The sequence below is a fragment of the Euleptes europaea genome, chromosome 16 (genome assembly GCF_029931775.1).
Source record: "Euleptes europaea isolate rEulEur1 chromosome 16, rEulEur1.hap1, whole genome shotgun sequence".
Taxonomy (NCBI): domain Eukaryota; kingdom Metazoa; phylum Chordata; class Lepidosauria; order Squamata; family Sphaerodactylidae; genus Euleptes; species Euleptes europaea.
The window spans coordinates 615,649-640,631 of NC_079327.1; the positions used below are offsets into that span (position 1 = coordinate 615,649).

The window sequence follows — 24,983 nt, forward strand, 5'->3', positions numbered from 1 at the left end:
CAGCCTCAGTTTAGCCATTTTAGCTTCTAGGGTCAGTTCAGGCTTGATTTGCTCTAAAACCCAGTGATTTGTTTTCTTGTCGGTCCAGGGTATCCGTAACCCTCTCCTCCAACACCCCATTTCAAAGGAGTCCACTTTCTTCCGGTCAGCTTTCTTCAGTGTCCAGGTCTACTCAGAGGTAAACCCAGTGGGGCCCCCACCCTCCACACTGGTGCTCAGCCGCTTTCCCGGCCCACGCGAGTGGGGGGGGGGCTGGCAGCGCAGCGCCCCCTGAGTCGGGGGGGTGGGGGGGGAAGCAGAAGCGCCCCAACGTCTGCGGGCGACCCGCCAAGGAGGAACCGGAAGTAGCTGCGAAGCCGCTTCCAAGCGCCGCTCAGCCCCACTTCCGCCCACCTTCGGATTAGCCGGCGGCGGCGGCAGCACGCATGCGCGGGCCCCGCCCCTTCCCAATCAAAAGCCGCCTCCCATCCCGCGCCCGTCCTTCCTTCCCCGAGCGGCGCCAGAGCCGCGCTCTGATTGGCTGCGCCGCCTCACCGGCCTGCCATTTAGTAGTGGTGGGGGGGGGGGCCCTGCGGGGCGCGGCGGGGCGCGATGAGTCAGGCGAGGCGGAAGCGCGGCGCCGTTACCCGGCGTGCCCTGCGCGCTCCGCGGCGCTGCGGCCTTCCGGAAGGGGGGAAGGGAGGAGCGGCGGCGGCGGGAGCAGCGGCGGCGGGAGGGGCGGGGCTCGGCGGCAGGGCCAAGATGGCGGTGCAGGAGTCGCCCGCTCAGCTCTCCATGACGCTCAAGGTGCAGGAGTACCCCACGCTCAAGGTGGGTCCCCCCCGGCCCCCCACCCACCCACGATGCTCCCCCGGGATTATGCGGCCTGCGCCTGGCCCTCCCGAGCAGGGCGGAGGCAGGGCTGGGGGGGGGGAAGGCCGGGCCGCCGTAGCGCCCCCCCCGGCTGTGCCCGCGGCCTCCCTCCGACCGGCAGCCCCCCTGCCTTCCTCCGCCCCGCCGGTGGGGCGAGGGTTGCCAGCCTCCAGGCGGCGCCTGGAGATCTCCCGCTGTCACGCCTGATCCTAGGGCTGCCAACCTCCAGGTACTAGCTGGAGATCTCCTGCTATTACAGCTGATCTCCACCCGATAAAGATCAGTTCACCTGGAGAAAAGGGCCCATTCGGCAATTGGACTCTATGGCATTGAAGCCCCTCCCCTCCCCCAAACCCTGCCCTCCTCAGGCTCCGCCCCCAAAAACCTCCCGCCGGTGGCGAAGAGGGACCTGGCGACCCTACTTGATCCCCAGGCGGCAGAGATCGGCTCCCCCCTGGAGAACAACGGCTGCTCTGGAGGGGTGGGGGGCTCTGTGGCAATTGCACCCCGTTGGAGCCCCTCCTCAAGCCCTGCCCTCCCCCCAAATCTCCAGGTATTTCCCAACCCAGAGGGGCTGTGGCTCAGTTTGTAGAGCCTCTGCTTGGCATACAGAAGGTCCCAGGTTCAATCCCTGGCAGCATCTCCTGTTAAAGGGACTAGGCAAGGAGGTGATGTGAAAGACTCCTGCCTGAGACCCTGGAGAGCCATGGAGAGGGGCCGTGGCTCAGTGGTGGAGCCTCTGCTTGGCATGCAGAAGGTCCCGGGTTCACTCCCCAGCATCTCCAGTTAAAGGGACGAGGCAAGTAGGTGATGGGAAAGACCTCAGCCTGAGACCGTGGAGAGCCGCTGCCGGTCTGAGTAGACAATACTGACTTTGATGGACCAAGGGGGGGGGGGTCTGATTCAGCATAAGGCAGTTTTATGAGTTCATGTGTGTTCAGAGCTGGCAACCCCAGGTGGGGCCAGTCTCCGCAGGTGCTGAATGCCCTGCTGGCTCCCTGGCCAAGGCTTGCGGTGGCCTCAGGGTGCCAGACAGCCACCGACAAGGACACCTTGCCTGACTTTAGCCGATTCTGGACCTCAGGGGCAGCACACACAGAGGCCTCCCATCCTCCTTCTTGCAGGGCTGTTCCCGTGAGCTGGAGGGGCAGAAACCGTTAACCTTATTATTATGCATTTTCCCTTTGAATTGGTGTGGCCGGTTTATGGCGGTGTCCACTCTGACCTGTGCCTGGTCGGTCGCTGGCAGACACATCCTGGGTGGCGACCTGCAGCTGCAATGTTGTCCTGCAGCCTTGACAGGTGATTCAGGGCACCATGTGGGATAAGTATAGAGTCACATCCCCAATGATACCAGATGTTTGGTGACGTAGGAACAAACAGCTGCAGGCTGGAAGCAGCGTGCCTGGCTGGGAGCATGGTCTAGCTGGGCAGGAAAATAGGCAGAAGCCAAAGCAATGGTCGTCAAAGCCTGAGCCCCAAAGTAGTGATCGTACTAGACGTTTGGAATTCCAAACGAAGCAGTGGCAAAGTGAACTTCCCATCTAAGTCTTAGGAAACTGTCTTACACTCTGGATTCCTGTCAGGGAACCGTGTGCTTCTCTATTGCAGCAAGTAAGGAGGTTCCAGGGGTGCCTCAAAGACTAACACTTGCTAACATTGGACACAGACATTGCCTATAGAAGCAGCTACTAGAATATCTTGCCACAGTAACTGATGTGCACAGAAAGAAACACCTGTAGGTGTGCAAGTCTTGCTATATAGAATCATAGAATTGGAAGGGACCGCCAGGGTAATCTAGTCCAACCCCCTGCACAGTGCAGGAAATTCACAATTACCTCCCCTCCACACCCTCAGTGACCCCTACTCCATGCCCAGAAGATGGCAACAAAAACCCCTCTGGGATCCCTGGCCAATCTGGCCTAGAGCAACATTGCTTTGTGACCCCAAAACGGCGATCGGCATTACCCTGGGCATGCAAGAAAGGGCCACAAGAGCCAAACACTGGTGCAACCCTTTTTGCCCTCCCTCTCATGATCTGCCTAAGGTCATAGGATCAGCATTGCTGACAGATGACCATTTTAGCCTCTTCTTAAAAAACCTCCAGGGAAGGAGAGCTCACCACCTCCCGAGGAAGCCTGTCCCGCTGAGGAACCGCTCTGTTAGAAAATTCTTCCTAATATCATACGGTGAATTTGATTAAAATCGAGAAGATTCTCTTTAAACGGTTTTCTACATAAAAATGCATTATTCTGGGTAGTTATAACCTTAATAACCATATTCCTCACAGCACAGGCGTGGGTTTTGTTTTTGACAGCACTGTTCACTTTTGAACAGTAAATTATTTTGAAAGTTTAGATCTGCTTTGCAACTGCATCAACTGCATTCAATTGTAAAATTGAATGTTTTTATTTCATTAGAGATACTTATGAAGTCAGTGGAAGAAGAGCTACCTCCAATTCAACGGGTTAATCATTAAGACTTGGAGGGTTTTCTTGCCATTCTGGATTAGGAAGAGAACCAATAACTATCAGCAGACAGTCATTTAAATTGTGTTAGGTCCGTGTTGGCGAACCTATGGCACGCGTGCCACAAGCGGCACGCCGGGCCCTTTCTATGGGCACGCGTGGAGCCGCCGGCCCCCCCCGCCCGTCCCCTGCCCATCCCCCGCCCCCTCTTTGCGGCCTCGATGTCATCTGCTTCCCGCCGCCCCACTCCGCCTTAGCAGCAGCAGCAGCGCCGCCGCCCCACCCAGGCGCCGCTCCAGATCCGCCACTGGCCGCTCATGCTCGGCCCCGAGGGCTGCCCTGCCGGCCGCACCGCTACGCCCGCCGAGTCGCCCCCGCCCCCTCCTCCGCCCCCTTGGCTGCCCGTCCCCCTCCTCCGCCCCTCCTCGCGGCCTCGACGCACGTTTCCGCCTCACCGCAGCCAACTTTGTCGAGGGGCGGGGCGACTCGGTGGGCGTAGCGGTGCGGCCGGCAGGGCAGCCCTCGGGGCCGAGCATGAGCGGCCGCGGCGGAGGAGTCCAGAGTGGCGCCTGGGTGGGGCAGCGGCGCTGCTGCTGAGGCAGAGCGGGGCGGCGGGAGGCTTGCGGGAGGCTTGCGGCGGGCGGCTCTTTTGCTTGCCACTGAGAGATGCACATTTACCCCATCCAGAGTCTCAAAACTGCATGGGGGGGGGGGTTTGTTGTCTATTTGTGAAAGAGAGGTTTTGCCTTGGACTTGCCACTGAGAGATGCACATTTACCCCATCCAGAGTCTCAAAACTGCATTGGGGGGGGGGGTTTGTTGTCTATTTGTGAAAGAGAGGTTTTGCCTTGGACTTGCCACTGAGATGCACATTTACCCCATCCAGATTCTCAAAACTGCATGGGGGGGGGTTTGTTGTCTATTTGTGAAAGAGAGATTTTGCCTTGGACTTGCCACTCAGATGCACATTTACCCCATCCAGATTCTCAAAACTGCATTGGGGGGTTGTTGTCCATTTGTGAATGGGAGGTTTTGCCTTGGACTTGCCACTCAGATGCACAACTCAACAATAAGCCCCCCTGCAGAGTTTTGAGAATGCAGATGGGGAAAATGGTGTTTGTCAGTCATTGCCATGATTTAATTTTATGGATGACAAAGGATAGTACAGTTTGTTCTGAAAATGAAATCCTTAAAGTGTGGAATTCTCTGCCAAATAATTTTAAATCAATGAAAGCACTTGGGATTGCTTTCCTCACTTCGTTTGGATCATTTTATGCTTGTGAGCATAAGATGTTAACGTATGAGTTGTTTTTTCTAAACTAAAACCTCAGTATTCAGGTTAAATTGCCGTGCTGGCACTTTACGATGAATAAGTAGGTTTTGGTTTGCAGTTTGGGCACTCGGTCTCTAAAAGGTTCGCCATCACTGTGTTAGGTTCTCAAATCAGTGAAGGCTGTACTCAGAAGGACCTCAAGATGTCCCGAATATGTTCCTCAAACAGCTTCACTTTTGTTTCTGTGGTCTCTGTCTCCTTTCTCACATTCATCCCCAGATTTCTTCTCCTTGTCTAGATCTATTCTGGGCCACTTGCTTTCTATTAATTGATCTTTTTGACACTTTGCACTTTTACAAAAAGGCAAGGGATCGACTGTATGTACCCGAGTTTACAAAGAGACAGTAGGGTTGATGTCTTTAGCTTCTTTGCGTATTCAACTCTTTGTTGTTAGCAAGTAAAACAGATTTGAGTGACCCTCCCACAGAATGGAGACCGTTGTTTTCTACAATTGTATTTGTAAGCAGCTTTTGAACACAAGTAAAGCCTCAGATTGGCCCAGTTGGGATGTGTGTGTGTCGGTGCACCTTGTATGGCCCTTTCCTTGCTCCCTTTTATTTTCATAACCTGATTCTTTATATCAGGACTTCGGAGTTTTAAGGTGTGGGCTTTTTTCCTGTCTCTTTTAATACCAACAAACTGCCCTGCCAGCAGGATCGCTTTGGATCGTCGCTTGTTTAAATCCTTATAACACAGACCAACTAATGTGCTGCCCGTGAAACCATTAATTTTAGGTGAAGAACTTCTGAGGATACAATATTTATAAAACATAATAAAAACCAACTGTATTTTTAAAATCACATGTTGTTCAGAATATTCAGTTGCTTCTCTCAGCCTCTAGCCCAGTACTGGAAAAAGTATAAATCAGTCTAAGGAAATTTTACGGAATATGCAACAATAAACCTAAATATTTTCGAAGGCTTTCACAGTCAGAGTTCATTGGTTCTTGTGGGTTATCCGGGCTGTGTAACCGTGGTCTTGGTATTTTCTTTCCTGACGTTTCGCCAGCAGCTGTGGCAGGCATCTTCAGAGGAGTAACACTGAAGGACAGTGTCTCTCCAATGTTACTCCTCTGAAGATGCCTGCCACAGCTGCTGGCGAAACGTCAGGAAAGAAAATACCAAGACCACGGTTACACAGCCCGGATAACCCACAAGAACCAATAAACCTAAACCTTTCTACATTTCTCAGTACAAATTTCCTTTCCTCACTTCCTCACTGTACCGATCTTCACCCTCCCTGTTTAGCCCAGCCCTTCCTAGCATGAGCCTTTTCCCCAAAGTTCTCCCTGTTCTCTCCTGTCTGTCTGTCACATTTTCTCATCTAGCTAGAACATCTCACTCCTGGCTGGCTCTCTGCCCATCAGTCCGTTTCTCCATTCCCCACACATGCTCTGGCCCCCTTCCCAGCCAAACCCCCTTTCCTCTAAAACTGCCTATCAAGAATCCACACTTTTAGGGTCTTGCTTCCCATTCTTACGAGCTTCGCACCACAGTGGGCTTCTGGGGTCCTTTTGTGGGTTTGCTGGCAAGATTTGGCTTTCCTGTGGCTTGTGGACTTCTCCCCCCCCCCCCCATCTAGACTCTGCTGATCCATGTGCAGCAGTCAGTTCTCATGTGCAGTGTGCTTTGTGTGGGTCAGTTCTGGAAGGGCTCTCAGATTGCCATTAGTGCAGAATTTGGCTGGTGCAGGTAGAATCATAGAGTTGGAAGGGACCACCAGGGTCGTCTAGTCCACCCCCCTGCACAATGCAGGAAATTCACAACTACCTCCCCCACAAGGCACCTAGTGACCCCTACTCCATGCCCAGAAGATGGTACGGCATCATAAGAAAGTTACATCAACAGTGAAACGCCTCGGTGGGATGTGTGTTTGTTTCCTTATTTGATTCAGGTTGTTGGTTTTTACCTTGAGGGCTCTTTATGTGCTGGGGCCTGACCCTTTCCACAGCTGCCCTTCAACTTAGATTGACGTAGACCGCTGGGGCTCACAATGTGGCTCTCAGAGAGCCACATTCATCATCATCAATCCAAAGAGCCACTTGGTCATTGTAAGTGCTCAGCACCACCTAGAGATAGAAAATCCCGGGGCGGGGAGGGAGGGACACTGGAAACTTTTTTTGGGAAAACCAGTTTATTTCCAATGACTTTTTTCAGTTTTCTGATGGAATAATTGAGGAAAACCAACGCCTTGTTCAGTTATTTGCAAGGCTGAGCTGAATCGAGGGTATTGTTTTAATCACTTCTAGCCAGCTTCCGGCCCTCCCCCTTGTCTCGCTGGCAAGGAGTTTTGTTACGAAACGAGGCTGTGATGCTCTTGGGGGCATCCTCGGCAACAAACGTGACTAGATAGCCTCACCCACTGGATCGTCAGAGATGATGGCTCTGACATAAGCGGGGCTTTGCCCGCGAGCGGAATTCTCTGCATGTCACAAATCTGCCCACCACGGGAAGAACGCTCACGGAGTCGTGTTCTCCCGCGTCCTCCGGCTCCTGCTCAGCCACCCTTGAAGCCTCCCTGTAGCCCACAGAGCCTTCCTTCAGCTTCAGGTGGAGGATGTTCCCTGCAGCCCTCGGTTTCGCCCTGCGTGGATCCCACACATGTACGGACGCACCGGCCATTTGTTCTAGGGCATCATTCCCCATTCCATCTTTTTTCCAAGTCCTCTTTTGGATTGTACATTATCTCGCTTGTGGGGAGTCTGTTTTCCCCGGCCCCTGGTCCCTGTCGCAAGCTTGATAGTCTGTGCGCACGTTTTGTGACTAGGGAAACCGAGGCGCTTGGCCTCCCCCCCTCCCCTTCAGCACTGACGGGGCTGGTCAGTGGAGCCCGGTGGTCGTGGTGTCATCGGCGGTCGTGGTGTCATTGGTGAGATTCCCCAGGCACTCTTCAGTAGATGCGTTTTTTTCCAGCACTTAGTTGTTCTGTTTCTCACTTCTGCGTCTTTAGCACGGCCATGTTTTGTGTCAAGACCAGTGAATGAAAGCCTCTCTGCTAGAGAAGCACCTCCTTCGTTCTGTTGGGGAAATTCAAGTTTGCCTCCCAGCTGGCGGAGAGAGACCTGGTTGCCCCGAGGTTGGGCCCCTGGGCCTTAAGGTCCCGCTGCTGACCGCCAGATCAGGAAATGGGAAAACTGCTGCTGTTCAGGATTTAATCCTGGGCGAGCAGGCTGACCTGGCACGTATTACGGAGCCCTGGCTGGATGAGGCTGGGGGCGTAAATCTGACCCAGCTCTGCCCTCCGGGTTTCGGTGTTCAGCAGCAGGCTAGGGCAGGGGGGTCAGTCTCCGTGACAACCATGGGTCTATCCCAAGTGATTGCTGGCCCCCACACGTTTAGCAGGGTACACACCGGAGATGGTCTGTTACGCAGCTTGGGGAGGGAAGCTGGAAGTGTTAGAGTTAAAGCAGAGTCCCTCGTCATGGGCAGATCAAGTTCAGACTTACCTTCCTCCACAGGGGTGCTGAACCCCTTAAGATGGTCTGCTCCAGGCACCTTCCTGGGGGGGGGGGGCGGTCCTGATGACTTCCCATCAGCACTTGGGAGTTTCCCCACTTGGGTTGCTGATTATTTTGTCCAGGCTGTGCCCACTCTCTGGAGCAGGGAGATGGTCGGGGCTGTCGACGCAGTTGCCCCCAAGTGCCCTCTCCCCACAGACACAGCCCCCTTGGCCACCGAGGACCTGATGGCAATAACAGGAGGGGGGGATGGCGAGAGTATTAGAGTCTGTAGTGCGGCATTGATGACGGTGAAAAGACGATGTTTCTCCGCCACCCCTGTGGCGGCACATAATCATCCAGCTGAGCTGCTTCATGGGGTTCGGGGACGTTTACAGCATAGCCCCAGATATTTGGACTGCGGGGGGAAAAAACAGCTCAGCTGCACTCTGGGTTAGATACCAGTGTGGATGCGGGGCCAAGCGGTGCTCCTTTGGCTTCTGCTGGTCCAGTTTGGATGGATGCTTTTCACTTGGGGACCCCGAGATGTGGATGAGGTCCTTGGGGAGGTGAGACCTGCTCCTGTGCTCTTGGTCCTTACCCTTCCTGGCAGAGAAAGGCAGCCAAAGCAGGACTGGCTGAGTGGGCCAGTGCTTCCTTAAGAGTGGGGGTTGTGCTGCCCATGCTCAAGGAGGCAGTGATTAGATTTGTTTTTTTGGGGGGTGGGGAACCCCCCCTGAGCCCTACTATGTTAGAAAAAATCCCAGCCTGTGCTCAGTTTTCCATTCTTGGGCAAGGCGCTGGAGTGAGTGGCGGCTTCTCAGCGCCAAGTGTTCTTGGAAGAGTCTGATCTCCTGGCCCGGTTTCTGTCTGACTTCAGGCCAGGATGTGGTCCAGAGGCTGCTTTGGCTGCCTTGGTTGATGACCTCTGTAGACAACACTGAAACATAGACAAGCTGGGACGTGTCCAGAGGAGGGCAACAAAGATGGTGAGGGGTCTGGAGACCAAGTCCTATGAGGAAAGGTTGAAGGAGCTGGATATGTTTAGCCTGCAGAGGAGAAGACTGAGAGGGGATAGGATAACCATCTTCAAGTACGGTATTTGAAGGACTGTCATATAGAGGAGGGTGCCAAGTTGTTTTCTGTTGCCTCAGAAGGTCGGACCAGAACCAACGAGCTGAAATTAAAAGAGTTTCCGTCTAGACATTTGGAAGAATTTTCTAACAGAGCGGTTCCTCATTGGAACAGGCTTCCTCGGGAGGTGGTGAGCTCTCCTTCCCTGAAAGTTTTTAAGCAGAGGCTAGATGGCCATCTGTCAGCAATGCTGATTCTATGACCTTAAGCAGATCATGAGAGGGAGGGCATCTTGGCCATCTTCTGGGCATGGAGTAGGGGTCACTGGGTGTGTGTGGGGGAGGTAGTTGTGAATTTCCTGCATTGTGCAGTGGGTTGGACTAGATGACCCTGGTGGTCCCTTCCAACTCTATGATTCTATGAGAACTAGGCGGGGGAACATGACCCTGCTCGTTCTGCTGAATCTCTCGGCAGCTTTTGATACTATGGACCATAGCATCCTACGGAGCCTCCTCTCAGCACTGGATCTGGGGCAGCTCCATAGTCCTATTGGGGGCAGTCTCAGAAGATAGCGTTGAGAGATTCCTGCTCTACTCCATGACCTTCGACCTGTGGGGTGCCGCAGGGCTCCATCTTATCCCCCATGCGGTTTACTATCTATATGAAGCCACTGGGGGAGGTCATCAGGAGTTATGGGTGTGTCACCACCAATATGCAGATGCTAGCCAGCTCTGCCTTTCCTTTCCACCTGATCCCAAGGATGCTGTGGGTGTTCTGAGCTGGTGCTTGGAGTCAGTCATGGGCTGGATGAGGGTGAACAAGCTGGAACTTAATCCTGACAAGGCAGAGGCTCTCTGGGTAGTGGGAAGGCAGACCAGGGGCTTCAGAGCTCCTGCCTTGGACGGGGCTGTGCTCCCCTCCAGAAACCAGGCTTGCAGCTTGGGGGGTGACGCTCGACAGCCGTTGCCTTAGAAAACCAGGTGGCCGCTGCTGTGACTCAGAGTTGCTTGTCCATCTCTGGCTGGCGCATCAGCTGTGTCTGTTCCTGGTTCACTCAGATGTAGCCACAGGGATCCATGCCTTAGTTGTATCTAGACTGGAGTACTCTGATGCACTCTACTTGGGCTTCCCTTGAAGAGTGTTCAGATGCTGCAACTAGTGCAGAATGCTGTGGCTAGACTGCTGGTCAGGGCCAGCTGTGGGGAGCATATGTCCCCACAAGTACACTGGCTACCAACCCGCTCCCGAGCCCTATCCAAGGTGTTGAGTTTGACCTCTCATGCCCTGCATGGCTTGGGACCAGGGCGTCTGACCCTTTTCTCCCATACATTCCTGCCTGGGGAATTAAGGTTGTGGGGTGATGCCCTCCTGAGCACCCCACCAATTACACACACTTGTTTGGTGAGTACACAAAAGAGGGCCTCTCCTGTGGCAGCCCCAGAATTATGGAACAACCCCCCCCCCCCCGGGAGGTGCACCTGGCCCTCTCATTGTCGATGTTCAGGAGGCAGTGGGGGACAGTTTCATTTAGGGCTGCGTTCGATTGATTTATCTTTTATAATTGGCAGTCCTAATTGGGGTTTTAAACTATGGTTTTTATGGGTTTTACAATTGTTGTTTTTATTGTGTTTCTACAATGTTTTATTTTTATTGTAAGCCGCCTTGAGTTCTACAAGGGAGAAAGGCAGCAAGTAAATATTTTAAGTAAATCAGGTCCTCAGGAAGAAAACTTTTTTCCCTCTCAGTTTTTCCAGGTGTACACATGTCTGATAAAACTCAGCTACAAAAGAAATCATCATTAACTTTTTATAGCAACTGGAAAATAATTACTTGCTGACACTTCTGTGCCTAAACCGGGTTGTATGAATACTACTAATCTAGTCATTTTTGAGGAATCTGGGACCATTTAGTGAGAAGGTCTAGATACATAAACACAGCTGTTAGTGTTCCTGCATCCTAGATTTTACAAAGCAAATACAGAATAATTTAGAGGAGGTACAGAACTTCAGAAGTGGCTGTCGCTTGTGGAAAAAGTTTTTTACTGTGAGGCACGATTGATCTATTAATTAGAAGGAAATTACAAAGCTAGCAGATGGCTCCATATAAACGCTCAAAGGTTGTGGTTTTTCCCTCTAAAGGTGCCCTACGAGACACTGAACAAGCGATTCCGTGCAGCCCAGAAGAACATTGACCGAGAGACCAGCCACGTGACGATGGTGGTGGCCGAGCTTGAGAAGACGCTGAGCAGCTGCCCGGCTGTGGACTCCGTGGTTAGTCTCCTTGACGGAGTAGTTGAAAAGCTCAGCGTTTTGAAACGAAAGGTAAGATGTTGCCCCTGCCTCCGGTCTTTTTTAATTGATTTGTTTTATTTACTTCATTTACGCTCCACCTTTCTCCCCAGTGGGGCCCCCGGGTGACTCACATCATTCTCCTCCCCTCCGTTTTATTATCACAACGACCCTGTGAGGGAGGTTAGACTGAGACGGTGTGACTGGCCCAGGGTCACCCAATGAGCTTCCACAGCAGAGCAGGGATTCCAGCCTTGGTCACCCAGTTCCTGGTCCAGCACTTCAACCACGACAACACGTAGGCTTTCAAAGCTTACTTATTAAGTTTTAGACACAAAAATCTCCTAGAGCAAGTAGTACGTAGGTATCTGGCATTACTGTATAAATGTGGATTGGGTCCAGCCAGCTCTTCCCCTGCTGAGCGGGTCCTTATTGACCACTCAAGAGGAAGAAGTGTTGGTTTTTATATGCTGACTTTCTCTACCACTTAAGGGAGAATCAAACTGGCTTACAACCACCTTCCCCTCCCCACAACAGACACCCTGTGAGGTAGGTGGGGCTGAGAGAACTCAAAGAGATCTGTGACTAGCCCGAGGTCACCCAGCTGGCTTCATGTGTAGGAGTGGGGAAGCAAACCCAGTTCACCGGATTAGCCTCCGCCACTCATGTGGAGGAGTGGGGAATCAAACCCGGTTTTCCAGATCAGATTCCACCACTCCTAACCACCACACCATGCTGGCTCTCAAAAAGGTAAATGGGTACCATCAGGCCACATAGCTGCCATCCATGGAATCAAACCCTTTGCCCCATCAGCGTCAATATGGTCCTTTATGACTGATGATGGCCCTCCAGGGTCTTTCATATTGCCAATTACCCAATCCTTTTAACTGGAGAAGCTGCTAGAGATGAAACTTGGCATCTTCTGTGTGTCCAAGCGGAGGCTCTGTCACCACCAAGCCATGGTACTTCCCCTGGGGCTGTGTTTAACTTCTGACCACAGAAGGTTTTCTCTCTCTCTCACTCACTAGGCAGTGGAGTCGATCCAGGCTGAAGATGAGAGTGCAAAGTTATGCAAGCGCAGGATTGAGCATCTTAAAGAGCATAGCAGCGATCAGCCAGCCGCTGCAAATATGTGGAAGAAGAAGCGCATGGATCGCATGATGGTGGAACATCTCTTACGGTGTGGTTACTACAACACCGCTGTAAAACTAGCCAGGCAAAGCGGTATTGAGGTTGGTACTTAGTGAAAGAGCTGTAAAAACATTGGCATGTGTGGTAATTGATTTGGGACTGGTTTTTGGAGTGACTGGTACTGGCCAGATTTGGGGTGTCTGCACGGGGCAAGGGGTTCTGGCTCCTTGTGGGGTACTTGGCAGGCCCCTTCCCCTTGGTTATGGGGAGGTCGGTCGGGCATCCCTCCACTTCTTCATGGGAGAAGCATCAGCTGGGTTCTTCAGGGGTGGCGAGGTGAGGATGCTGTGGGTGCAGAGGGGGGGGATGTTTGTGCTTCAGCTGCAGTTTGGCAGAAGGGGGGGTCGGACCCAGGGGGTGTGTGCCAGTGGAGAAAGACGCCCGCTTCGCATCGTTCCACTTGCGGAAGGTGGTTGTGCAAGATGTTGTGCAGCATCTCCTGCTCTAGTCTGTTGATAGACACCAAAGACGTGCCCATACGAGAGCTTGTTGCTGCCTAGAGAGCCCCCTAAACTGGTCTTGTTGTTTTTCTGCGTGGCTGTTGTGCTCTGTTTTGTCGTGTTTGGGGTATATGTCGGGTTGGCAAACTGTGCTTTGACTTCAGGAGAAATAAGTTCCTTACGCCCAAATAAGGATCTCTTTAGAACAGGAGGGCTGCAGCGGCCTTGAGGCCCTGACCTGTATTTATGGAGAAGTCCCGGCATAAATGTAGCTCAGAGTAATCACCAGTGGTGCTGACGCAAAGCAGATGCAGTTGCAAGTATCTTTTGAAATGCAGTTCCCGCAAAGTATGTGTTGAAGTAGCTTGCTACAGCATTTCTTTAAGAGCTGAAGTACTCAGTGGCATTTGCCCTTGAGTGAATGATTGTTGCAGTGAATCCTTAAAGCCAAGTCATACTAGACATGTCAGTAGTAGATTCTAATTTATCACAAACTTTTCGTTTCCTGTAATGTATAATCAAATGGGGTTTTAGTATGTAATTTACACTCTTTGTTCAGCCCCTGGAGTAAGAAGAATGTGGGCAGAGAGCATTTTCATCAGTTTTGTGTTGATACCTCTTTGTCTCCTCCTGTCATCCCTCATTTCCTCTGCTTTCCTTATTTCCTTCTCTTTTTTCCACCCACGAATCTACTTTTATCTGCCCCCACCCCAATCTTCAGCTATGTTTAGCATTCAGGTCATTTCTACCCTGCCTTTTACACACTGGGGACCCAAAACAGCTTACACTATTTTCCTCTTTTCTGTTTTATCCCCACAACAATCCTGTGAGGTAGGTTAGGCTGACAGCATGTGGCTGTCCTGTAGTCACTCGCTGAGCTTCTGTGGATGACTGGGGATTCGACCCAGGGTCCCCCAGATCCTAATCTGAAATTCTTAACCACTACTCCACACTGGCTTTTGTGGGGTGGCTGCAGTTGAGCAAGTGGCTGGACCTGGGTGAGTTTTGCAAGCTGTGTGGTAGCAAGTCGCCTGATGGTTGCTGCCAGGACAGGCCCTGGTGAGTCCTCCCTGAAGTGCCAATTACTCATGGAAAGAGCCATGCCCCCCCTCCCTTTATTGGCAGAAAGCAAGCCTTGAAGGCTGCCAATACTGTTGTGGTTGCCTAGCAATGGCCACTAAGTTCCTTAAAGCTACAGGCGCTGCTGCTATTTGATTTCATTTTCCCCTTGCAAAACTTAGACTTTTCTTTTGTTGTTCATAGAAAGATCTGTCTGTTCTTGGCTCTGATTTCTGAATTTAAGAAGTCACAGATTTGGCCAGATTGAGAATTTGATATATTGATCTGGAAATACCAGAGTGTCGATGATGTATCTGACTAGTGGACTGCATATCAAAATTTATAAATTCTTGTTCTTCACTGCTCTCATGCCGCTGGTTCCATTGCTCTTCATAGGGAGAGGGTGGGGATGTTTTAAACTCAGGATATGCGAGGCAGGTGGGAGGGGGAGCCAGGTTTTGCACAAGTGTGTTTCCAGCCTCACTTGCATACTAATTTCCAGCCTCACTTGCATACCAGTCTCCTGTGTTTGTCTCTTGGCAACACTGAATATTCATGCTGGAAGTTGAGTGTCTCCAAATATAAATGGGAAAACACCTTTATTAAAGACTTGGTATAGGTATTTGGCAGAAGCTGATACTGTCCTTAATGTTTCAATATGCCTATTTGACACTTGCCTTAGAGTTATGCAGCTGCTGCTAAGTCACCGCACAGCCTTCCCAGATCTGTTTGGCTGTTGAAGAAATTTATGAAGCTCGTGAGATTCCGTTGCAAGGACTCCCGGAGCAGCCAGCAATCAAATTGTCAATAAAATGACTAGAAACAGCAACATTGAGAACATTGATCGATTAATAATAGCTAATGTTAAAAGAATTGCAGCAGTTGGAGCCAGATTAATCTTCCATTATCCCAGAATAACGTCACAGACTATCAGAGGAATGGTAGGAGAGGGTGAAAAGGAAATACGTTGCCTCTGGGGACAAACCTCATTTGCGCCATTCTTATGTTGCGATGGTGTTTGTTTGGGGTGGGGGTTAGGTGTGCCCTTGTGCATTGCAGTCTCCACTGAGTTTCTCCTGGCTTTGAGATGGGAAGGGTGTAGGCAGGTGTGAGGGACAGCAGAGGTGGAAGAGGCCAGCTGTGTGCCCGTTCTCCCCCCCCCCCGGCCCCCATGCAGCAGAGCAAAGCTTTGGTGGTGCCAAGGTGGAATGGAGTGCCCCCCACCGCTGTCTGGTCCATGCCTTGGGCTGCAGAGAGTCTGTGTCTGCCTTAGGGAGCAGTTGCGAATTTAAGGGTGGGCTTGCCTTTCTCGATGCATCTTAGGAGAAGGTTGCCTACTTAATCTTGCAGGATCTATAACTTTAAAGAGGCACGGGTTGGTAGCTAACTGGACAGAACAGTGTTTTTGAATGACATGGATTGTGGTAACTTGTGTAATAATAAATACGTTACCTGTCATACCAGGTATAATGTTTGCCCTCAGAGTCACATTATTAGCCCTCATTTGTTCCTTTAATTTTCTAATCAAAATATATATAGAGAGAGTTAGAGTCTGAATGTTGTTCCATGGCAACATTCACACAACTGAAATTTTATGTATTTTATCTTTGTTGTAAGCCGCCTTGAACTCCCTAAGGAAGAAAGGCAGCTAAGAAATGTTTAAATAGTAAAATACATGTTTTACAACCAGCCTTGGCAAATGTTCTTTGTTTCTGGAAGCCAGCCTAAAAATGTAGGAGCCAGCCTCATTTTCTAGCCTTCAGGGTTTGGACCATATTTTCTAATTATTGCTAACACAAAACCTAATTGTAAACACCTTGGTTTCTCATAATTTTATTAAAGCTATAACAAAGCTGTTGTAGTATTTACATAAATATAGGGTTACCATGTTTGTCAATACCACAAGAGAAAGATAACATCTAACCCTAACCTCCCAAATTTCCCTTAACTTTGTTAGTTTAACAGGCTTTGTTTAATTGAATATTGAATATCGGAGTCCATCTAGAAAGAAACTGGTTAAGAAATTAATTCACCTGCCACCACTGAATGGTGTAAAGTTAACATATAAACAAGCAGTGACAAGAACTTCATGCACGTGTGTTATTTGTACGTCACACAACAAAACATATTCTGATGTGAAATAAGTTTGTACTTGTGAGGATCACCAAAGGACACCACAATAAAATGGTTGCTGAAAATATGAGGTGCCTCAGTGAAATTGCTAGGCGCCATGGCAACCAGGCACCTGGGATTTCTTGAGTCATGTTTTCAAAATCCTGTTTTTATTAACATTGAAGAACAATTCTTTTTTAAGAAGTGCCTTCATTGTCCCTATCCTGATGCTTTACACACAAAAAAAACTTCCTTCGATGTCTCTAAATACAGATGGTAGCATCCATTTTTCCCCCAAGTTTGTATTTGTTTGTCTTAAAGAAAAGCTCTGAATCAAAATGGTTTTGAGATCCTGGGGTGAGTAATTCTCTCTGTGTCTCTCTTGCAAGGACTTGGTAAATATTGAGATGTTTTTGACTGCCAAAGAAGTAGAAGAATCCTTGGAAAGACAAGAAACGATGACTTGCCTGGCCTGGTGTCACGACAACAAGTCTCGGCTCAGGAAGATGAAGGTACGGGGATGCTTTGGAAAAGGGATTTAATTCTGATTTGGACATTTGCTTCATTGATTGGACCAAAGCTTTGTGCATGAACGCGTTCCGGTGGATGCTCAGAAATAATTGTGTGGCGTGCATAACAGCTTCATATAATATACATTTAAGGTGGTAGACAAGATGTGACACTGCAATGTGAATGGATAAGAGCGGAACTAAGTCTTTGAAAAAGCTGCCCCCAAGTGATCAAGTGTTGTGCCAGTGGGGTCCTTCGACCTTATCCCATGAGTCACATGGTTTGTTGTCATAGAGGACTCCCAAGCACCCCCCTTTCCCCTCATGAGCTGTGCGATAGGCAAGGCGTTCAAGGTGAGGTGGTAGCCCCCAAAGGTGGAGGTTCTGTGGAGTTCAGGTTCCCATCAGCCATTTCTGCCTTGCCAAGCACCAAGGGTGCAGGACGTCATTGGTCAGCTCAGTCTTTTGGACTGGAGAGGCTTCAGCAAGAGGGTCCTGCTGTCTGTTGGCTGCCGTCCTGGTGCTCCTGTTAGCCAGGGGCTGCTTTTTGAGCCAGGGATGTCTGGAGTTCACCCCCAGTACCCTTCTCTGTAGTGAGTCCTGGGGGGGGGGCATGGCAGCAGAGCTCTACCCCTGCCTACTGGGGCGAAGGAGTCCCTGGCAAAGAGCTGGTGCTGCTCTCCTGAGCTGAGCTGCCTGTTCCTCCTCCTCCTCCTTTCCTGAGCCTCAGGCCTGAGGTCAAGGCTTCTCCTTCCTGCTAGGCAGTGGCATCGCGTTGCTTCCAGTTTAGGGGCAGCCCTTGGAGATGTTGTGGCTCCTCCAAACCTGTCTGAAGAAGTGAGCTGTGGCTCGTGAAAGCTCCCACCCTGCCAGAAATGCTGTTAGTCTTTTAAGGTGCTCCTGGACTCTTGCTCTTTTCTACTGCTAGTGACAGACTAACACAGCTACCCATCAAGAAGCTGTCAGTCGCTTTCCTTAAAAAGGTTGGCTGGGAAGTCCTCAGTCCTTCAGATGGAAGAGAGGCACAGGCCTTAACCCAGTGAGGCCAAGACGAGGCTTCTCATCTGGGGAATAGGGAGACGACAGGAACTGCCAAGGTGCAGCTGTTCTGTTTCTTGCCTAGATGAAAGCCCCCTTCTCCAGTGAGCGTTTCAGCTCCTGCGTTAGCAGTTTCTTTCTTGCTTACTTGTTTCCTCAGACTTCTAAAGACTCCCTTTCCTTCACTCCCTCTTACATCCTTGTCTCTATCAATCCCCTGTGTCAGTTATGATTACAAAAATCCAGGGTGCATCATTACTTTGCGCCTGTAAGCATCTTATTAAAATGTGTTATTTTCTGGGCTCACATAATTCAGAAAGCAAACCCTTAATCTCAAGCGGCAGGGGTAGGGCAGAAGTCAGTGGACGGACGGAGGCTGGCCCTCCCTCTCGGCGTCTGTCCTGGCCCCCCTCCCAGGCCCTCCCCCATCACTCGGCCCTGAATCCCAGCTGCATGTTGTCGTCTCAGTTCTGCTTATTTAGCAGAGTTCCGAAATGCTGGCCTCTGCAAATTGGCCCGTGACAGGGAAAGAGGAGTTTCCAGCCGGCAGCCATGCACAGGCCCCGGCCTTCTTTCCTGTTTGCAGCGGAAGCCTCAGAGGCGGCCTGGTCTTCAGGGCTAATCCAGCTTCCTCTGTTGCAGCGAACCAGGGTTTGCGGACTCTTTTGCATCATGAAGTACGGAGACACATGAAGCTGCCTTCTGCTGAATCAGACCCTTGGTCCATCAGTCAGTACTGTCTACTCAGACTGGCAGCGGCTCTCCAAGGTCTCAGGCAGAGAGGTCTTGCACATCACCTACTTGCCTAGTCCCTTTAACTGGAGATACCAGGGATTGAACTCGGGACCTTCTGCATGCCAAGCAGATGCTCTACCACTGAGCCACATCCCCTCCCCTCCCTTATCCGGACATCTCATATCAGGACTAATCTGAAAACCGGACCCTTTGAGCCGGTATGCAGGCAGATCCATGCTGCCTGCTTTCAATGTTTCCTCTCACCTAAACAAATAAAATACAGCATACCCTACATTGTAGGTGGAGACTGAAAGCTTGCCGTTGTTAGTTTGTTTGTTGTTTCTCTTGTTTAACAGCTGATACAGGTATTCTGGTGAAATAGTTACACCCTTGCTTTCTGATGGTTCAATGTACACAAAATTATTTAATATATTGTTTAAAATTACATGCAGGCTATGTGTATAAAGTGTATATAAAACATAAATTAATTTGGGTCCCATCTCCAAGCTATTTCATTATGTACATGCAAAAATTCCAAAATGTTCCAATACACAAAGATCCAAAACATTGGCCACCTCTGGTCCCAAGCAGTCCGGATAAGGGATACTCAACCTGTAAATGAAGCAAAAATTGACATCCAACGTATAGATGGCCTCAACTGTACAGGATTCTCTCAGTTCCTTAAAGCTCGATCTCTAGATTTGACCCAAGGAACAAAACTGTGGTGCCTGCCTTGAGCATCACACTTTTTCTCAGGGCTTTTGTTGTGTTGAGCTGTGCAAACAAGGAGTCCGGCTGGTGTTGAGAACTATTTGGTCAAGAAAAGGTTACTTCTCAATGGAAGATAAAGGTCCTAAATTTTGCTTTTCAGGAGCCATTTCTATGGTAGTTCAGTTTCAGTTTGGAATAATGTACAAATAGAGTCTAGAAATGAAGATTTTTAACCTCAGACACTCAGTTTTGATGAAGGAGGAGTTTTATTACTAATTTGTGGCAGCCCCAATGCCTTGGTCCAAAGCTCCTACTTACTTGGAAGCAAGTTGGCAAAAGTCTGGTCAGATAAGTATGCCTGGGGTTATAGGCCAGTATCCAAAAGCTGCAGATGTTCTCCATGCAAAGCTGCTGCGTCCGCGTCTTAAGAATCTGTCTTGTCTTTCATCTCAGAGTTGTCTGGAGTTCAGCCTAAGGATTCAGGAGTTCATTGAACTTATTCGACAGAACAAGAGGCTGGATGCTGTGAGGTAGGCAAATGGGATGCTCATCAAGCAATTTCTCAAGTGTTGTGCATCATTTTTTTTTAAAAAAAGGTAATGGTTTAGAGGACCTCTCTATGCAATGGAATATTGGTCAGTATTTCTGCTAGGAAAAGCTCTGATGTCCCATATGCCAGGCATGTAAAATTGCAGTCAAAGGTCTGAAAAGAAAAGCATTGTTTTTAACTTGTCCTGGATGACAGGACGGGTGGGTAATATTTAGTTTGCTTTGCTCCTGGAGATTTGTTATAAGAAGCAGTTGCTGCTGTTTGGCAAAGACCTGCTAATGAGACCAGACTGTAGCATGTAAGAGAACCCAGGCACAGAGGTCATAGAATCATAGAGTTGGAACGGGCCATGCAGGCCATCCAGTCCACCCCCCTGCTGAATGCGGGATCTGCCTAGAGCATCCCTGACAAGTGTTTGTCCAACTGCTGCTTGAAAACTGCCAGTGAGGGGAAGCTCACCATCTCCCTAGCTAGCTGATTCCACTGTTGAACAACTCTCACTGTAAAAAAATATTTTCCTAATGTCCAGCCAGTACCTTTCTGCCCATATTTTATACCTGTTTGTCCCAATTTTACGAGTAAGGTAAAGGAAGGTAAAATAGAAATGGCTAAGTAGGCTTGTCTTGGGAGGCCAACACTTCAGCTGCCAGCAGGCAATCTCAGGTGTGCGTCAGCAGACTTGAGCTGTGATGAATGATCTAATTTGCACCAGTCTAGGGAACTGTACTGTGCTCAACTCTGGGAGAATTTGCCTCAGTAGCTGAACACAGCTGCTAATCACCCGTTAGGTTTGTACCAGTTAAACAATGAAATATTGTGGGTTAAATCTTTTCCCAGCAGAACAAACACAGAATTTATTTGAGAACCAGCATGGTGTAGTGGTTAAGAGTGGTGGTTTGAAGAGGTGAACTCTGATCTGGAGAATCGGGTTTGATTCCCAACTCCTCCACATGACCTGTGGATGCTAATCTGGTGAACCAGGTTGGTTTTCCCGCTTCTCCACATGCAGCCTGCTGGGTGACCTTGGCCCAGTCACAGCTCTTTTAGAGCTCTCTCAACCCCACCTACCTCCCAGGGTGTCTGTAGTGAGGAGGGGAAGGTGATTGTAAGCCGGTTTGAGTCTCCCTTAAGTGGTAGAGTAAGTCGGCATATAAAAACCAACTCTTCTTCTTTTTACGAAAGGAGGGGGCGGTGAGTGTGTGCAAGGGGAAGGGAGGGTGGAAACTCTCAAATACTGTGTTGGTGTAAAAATGGGGGTTTCATGAGTAGTTGTGAAGCCCATGGCTCAGCTGGCGTTTTCCTTCTGGAAGATCCTTCATGGCTAGGAAATCACCAGTACTCATAAGTGGGAAAACTTTCTAGACTTAACAGTTTGGGTTAAAATGTCTTTTCTCTGTGTGGGGTGGTGCTGCTTTGTAGGAAGAATTACTTAAAACGAAGCCCCCTGTGGGCACGCATGGCTTTGGCTGGGGATTGAGGGAGGGGCAGAAATCTTATCAATCAAATAAATGAATTCGTTCTGCCTTTGGAATTCCAGGCATGCCAGGAAACATTTCAGCCAGGCTGAAGGAAGTCAGCTGGACGAAGTGCGGCAGGTGATGGGGATGTTGGCCTTTCCTTCGGACACCCACATCTCTCCTTACAAGGTAGGTTTAAGCTCAGCTCAGGAGCGGGCAGAGGAAGTTCGTGGCTCTTTGAGTCAGTACACTGTGGGTAGCACATTCTGATGCCCATGATCAAAAGCTGAGACTTTCCAGTAAGAAGGGAATTGATTGGTTAGAATCATAGAATAGAATCATAGAGTTGGAAGGGACCACCAGGGTCACCTAGTGCAACCCCTTGCACAATGCAGGAATTTTACAACTGCCTCCACCCTACACACCCCATTGACCCCTTCTCCATGCCCAGAAGATGGCCAGGATGCCCTCCCTCTCATCATCTGCCTAAGGTTATAGAATCAGCATGGCTGACAGATGGCCCTCTAACCTCTGCTTAAAAACCTCCAGGGAAGGAGCGCTTGCCACCTCCCGAGGAAGTCTGTTCCACTGAGGAACCGTTCTGTTAGAAAATTCTTCCTGATGTCTAGACGGAAACTCTTTTGATTTAATTTCAACCCGTTGGTTCTGGTCCGACCTTCTGGGGCAACAGAAAACAACTCGGCCCCATCCTCTATATGACAGCCCTTCAAGTACTGGAAGACTGCAGTCAGTGAAATGCTCTCTTTTAGATGGCTTGATATGGAAAATAGGTAACGTTGAAATAAGCCTGTGAAGAGCTGAGTTCTCTGTAACTTAAGAGGCCAGAGTACAAGTCCTAGAATGCTGTTCTGTTCCCACTTCTGGTGGGGAGTACTAAAGCCAAGTCCATAAATGTGTCTAAACATTGAAATGACTCTTTTGTTATATTCAAGCTGCTGTATTTTTTGTTTTGTTTTTTAACAGGATCTTTTGGACCCTGCTCGGTGGAGGATGCTCATCCAGCAGTTTAGATATGATAACTACAGGCTGCATCAGCTGGGGAACAATTCAGTCTTCACTATAACACTCCAGGCTGGACTCTCTGCTATAAAAACACCGTATCCTTGCATAATTTTTTGGTGGTTGTAACTTGATGGTGAGAGCCGGTGACCTCTTAGTGACCCAGGCCTTCCTTGGTGGTCTCCCATCCAAGTACTAACCGAGGCCAACCCTGCTTAGCTTCTGAGATCTGGCAAGATCGGGCTAGCCTGGGCCATCCAAGTGAGGCCAGTTGTAACCTACACGTTTCTTGTCATTTTGCAAATTTGGGTTTACAAATCAATCTTTTCATAGGCTTTGCGATAGGCAGCCTTTCATTTTAATTAATATTTCTTTGTAATGAGCGTATAAAAATTTCGAACACTCTTTAATTTTTACATGATTTAAGACTGAGAAAGTCTTGATAATACCCACAGAGTATTCTGTTGTCCTGGCCATGTTCACATGCTCAGAAGCCCCCCCCCCTTTCCCCTGGAATTACGCAGAGTATATAAAATCGGTCGCCCTTGATGTGCTGCTGCTGAGTCGTTATGAATCTGCTTATCATTTGTGGCAACTAAGCTCTGCATGATGTGCATCATTTAAATATTTGATGGTGCAAATGTTGTCCTTTAACTTGCGTCTCAATAGACAATGTTATAAAGAAGATGGCAGTTCAAAAAACCCTGACTGCCCAGTGTGTAGCAAATCCCTGAATAAGCTGGCGCAGCCCCTGCCGATGGCACACTGTGCCAACTCCCGGCTAGTCTGCAAGATTTCAGGAGACGTGATGAATGAGAACAATCCTCCCATGATGCTTCCAAACGGATATGTGTACGGATACAATGTAAGTTCTTTCCTTAAAAGCTCGGTGTCACTTCTTAAAAGGGATAATGGTAGTAAATTTGCTTTGCGGCAAACCCTTGTTTTGTTCATTTGAGGATTTTTTTTTGGGGGGGGGGAGGCAGTTGGTTAATATTCTAAATAAATAAAATGAGCCTGACAAAGCAACTTGTGGGAGTTAAGGCTGGAGTTTTGGCTTACGTTGATGTGCTGGTTGAAACAATCCCAATTTGATGCAGCTGCTTGGTTGTGTAGCTACACAGAGTTGTCTGTCCTCTCCCAGTTACTCTTCCCAGCTGCTCTCTTTACATGTTCCTCTGCTTCATAACAGCGGGGCTTCGCCTTGCTGACTGTATTCCAGAAGCTTGGAAAAGCCATACTATGTAGGCACTGTATTGATGATGTGTTTTGACATTTATTTGGGTCCAACGAAGGGTCCATTACTCCATAAAGTTGAAATTTCTTGAGTCAACAAACTTTCAATCAAGGGGGCAGATTGCAGCTGGTACCTTTTTGGCTGTTGCCATCAGAACACCCCGAACGCTGCAGCTGAAGAATTAAAGGCAGCCAAAGCAGAACTCTCAAAGTTAAAACTTGGCTCAAATTGGGCAAATGTCTTAATATGTTTACAAAAAGATGGACAGATATTAGACACTTTGCTTTTGGCATAAATTGGTTTGTCTTAATGACTTAGGAGATCCTTTCCAGTTCTTGATATTCTGTAATTCATTTATTTTATGTAAGCTGTTTATATTGTGCCATCCCCTGACCAGTTTTTTAAGGCTGCTTACAATTAAATAATAACTCAATTACTGCATAATAAAAAATATATAACTGTAAACAATAGGAACATGCTAGCAGCAGAAGGAAAAGAACTCTCAATTATTAAACGCTTCAGTGAATAAGTCCTAATTTGTTGTTTCAAAGTTCTTGGTGCAGTGTGACCGCCTCAGGAGAGTGTTACATCAGAAGGGTGCTAACACATCCCTCCCTGATTGCCACACACCTAACTTCAGAAAGAGGGAACACTTGGATAAGACCCTCTGAAGTAGATTTTAAGTTCAGGTGGGGGTTTGTATTGAAGAAGGTCCTTCAAGTACTTCTGTCCCAGGTCTTTGGTCAGTGCCACTGGCGTCTAGTGAATATCTCTCCATATTGGTTAAATGTATTCTAGTGAACAATCTGGTCCCTGTGTTCTGGGCCAGTTGACATTTTGGGGAAAGTCTTCAAGGGCTGCCAGACTCACACTGCATTACCGTAATTTAACCTGAAAGTCTTGGGGGCCCAACCAAATTTTGCTAAAAGGTGCTTGTCCCACAGAGCGACCTGAAGGGCTGGTATCAACACCCCCTGGGGGTAAGGTTACCGAAGGTGCAAGATTTTTAAATGATCGGTACTTCAGCCTTGAACTGTCTTCATTCTTGTTTTCTTTCTTTTTTCAGTCTTTGCTTTCTGTTCGTCAAGATGACAAAGTAATTTGCCCAAGAACCAAAGAGGTCTTCAACTTCTCACAAGCTGAGAAAGTCTACATTATGTAACTCCCCTGTACAAAGTGCCGCTGGAATTTGACACAGTGTATTCCGGCATTTCCTTAAAAAGAGATCTTGTGTGTGGCAAAGAGACCTGCCATTTTGTGGGGGGGAGGGTCAGATTTGTTGGTGGCATTTTTTATTGCGACCAAAGATCAATAAACAACAATATACACTCTAACCATGAGAAAAGTATGACTAACAGTTTGTACTTTGGAGGGAACAAATTTTGAATGCTTGGGTTTTGTAATTGGACTTCTTCTCTCATACTCATCCAGCAAAAGAAGCTTACTCAAAAATGGACCATTTTACTTGAGAGA

The 24,983-nt window shown here is 49.1% G+C and overlaps 1 protein-coding gene across 1 annotated transcript; it reads left to right on the forward strand.

Moving 5' to 3' along the window:
• Positions 1–709: 709 nt before the first annotated feature.
• On the forward strand, positions 710–24,770 carry MAEA (macrophage erythroblast attacher, E3 ubiquitin ligase). The gene is made up of 9 exons (XM_056861743.1): positions 710–810; positions 11,302–11,484; positions 12,480–12,683; positions 16,643–16,765; positions 19,700–19,776; positions 21,334–21,442; positions 22,238–22,371; positions 22,943–23,138; positions 24,577–24,770. Exons 1-9 carry the CDS (start codon positions 742–744, stop codon positions 24,670–24,672), a joined length of 1,191 nt encoding a protein of 396 aa, XP_056717721.1. The 5' UTR covers positions 710–741; the 3' UTR covers positions 24,673–24,770.
• Positions 24,771–24,983: the final 213 nt, after the last annotated feature.

Bases quoted from the DNA above. Each gene is read 5' to 3' on its own strand.
- MAEA (XM_056861743.1), top strand. From the start codon at position 742: ATGGCGGTGCAGGAGTCGCCCGCTCAGCTCTCCATGACGCTCAAGGTG. The intron at 12,684-16,642 runs GTTGGTACTTAG...CTCTCTTGCAAG, and splicing joins CCAGGCAAAGCGGTATTGAG to GACTTGGTAAATATTGAGAT. The intron at 16,766-19,699 runs GTACGGGGATGC...CTTTCATCTCAG, and splicing joins CTCGGCTCAGGAAGATGAAG to AGTTGTCTGGAGTTCAGCCT.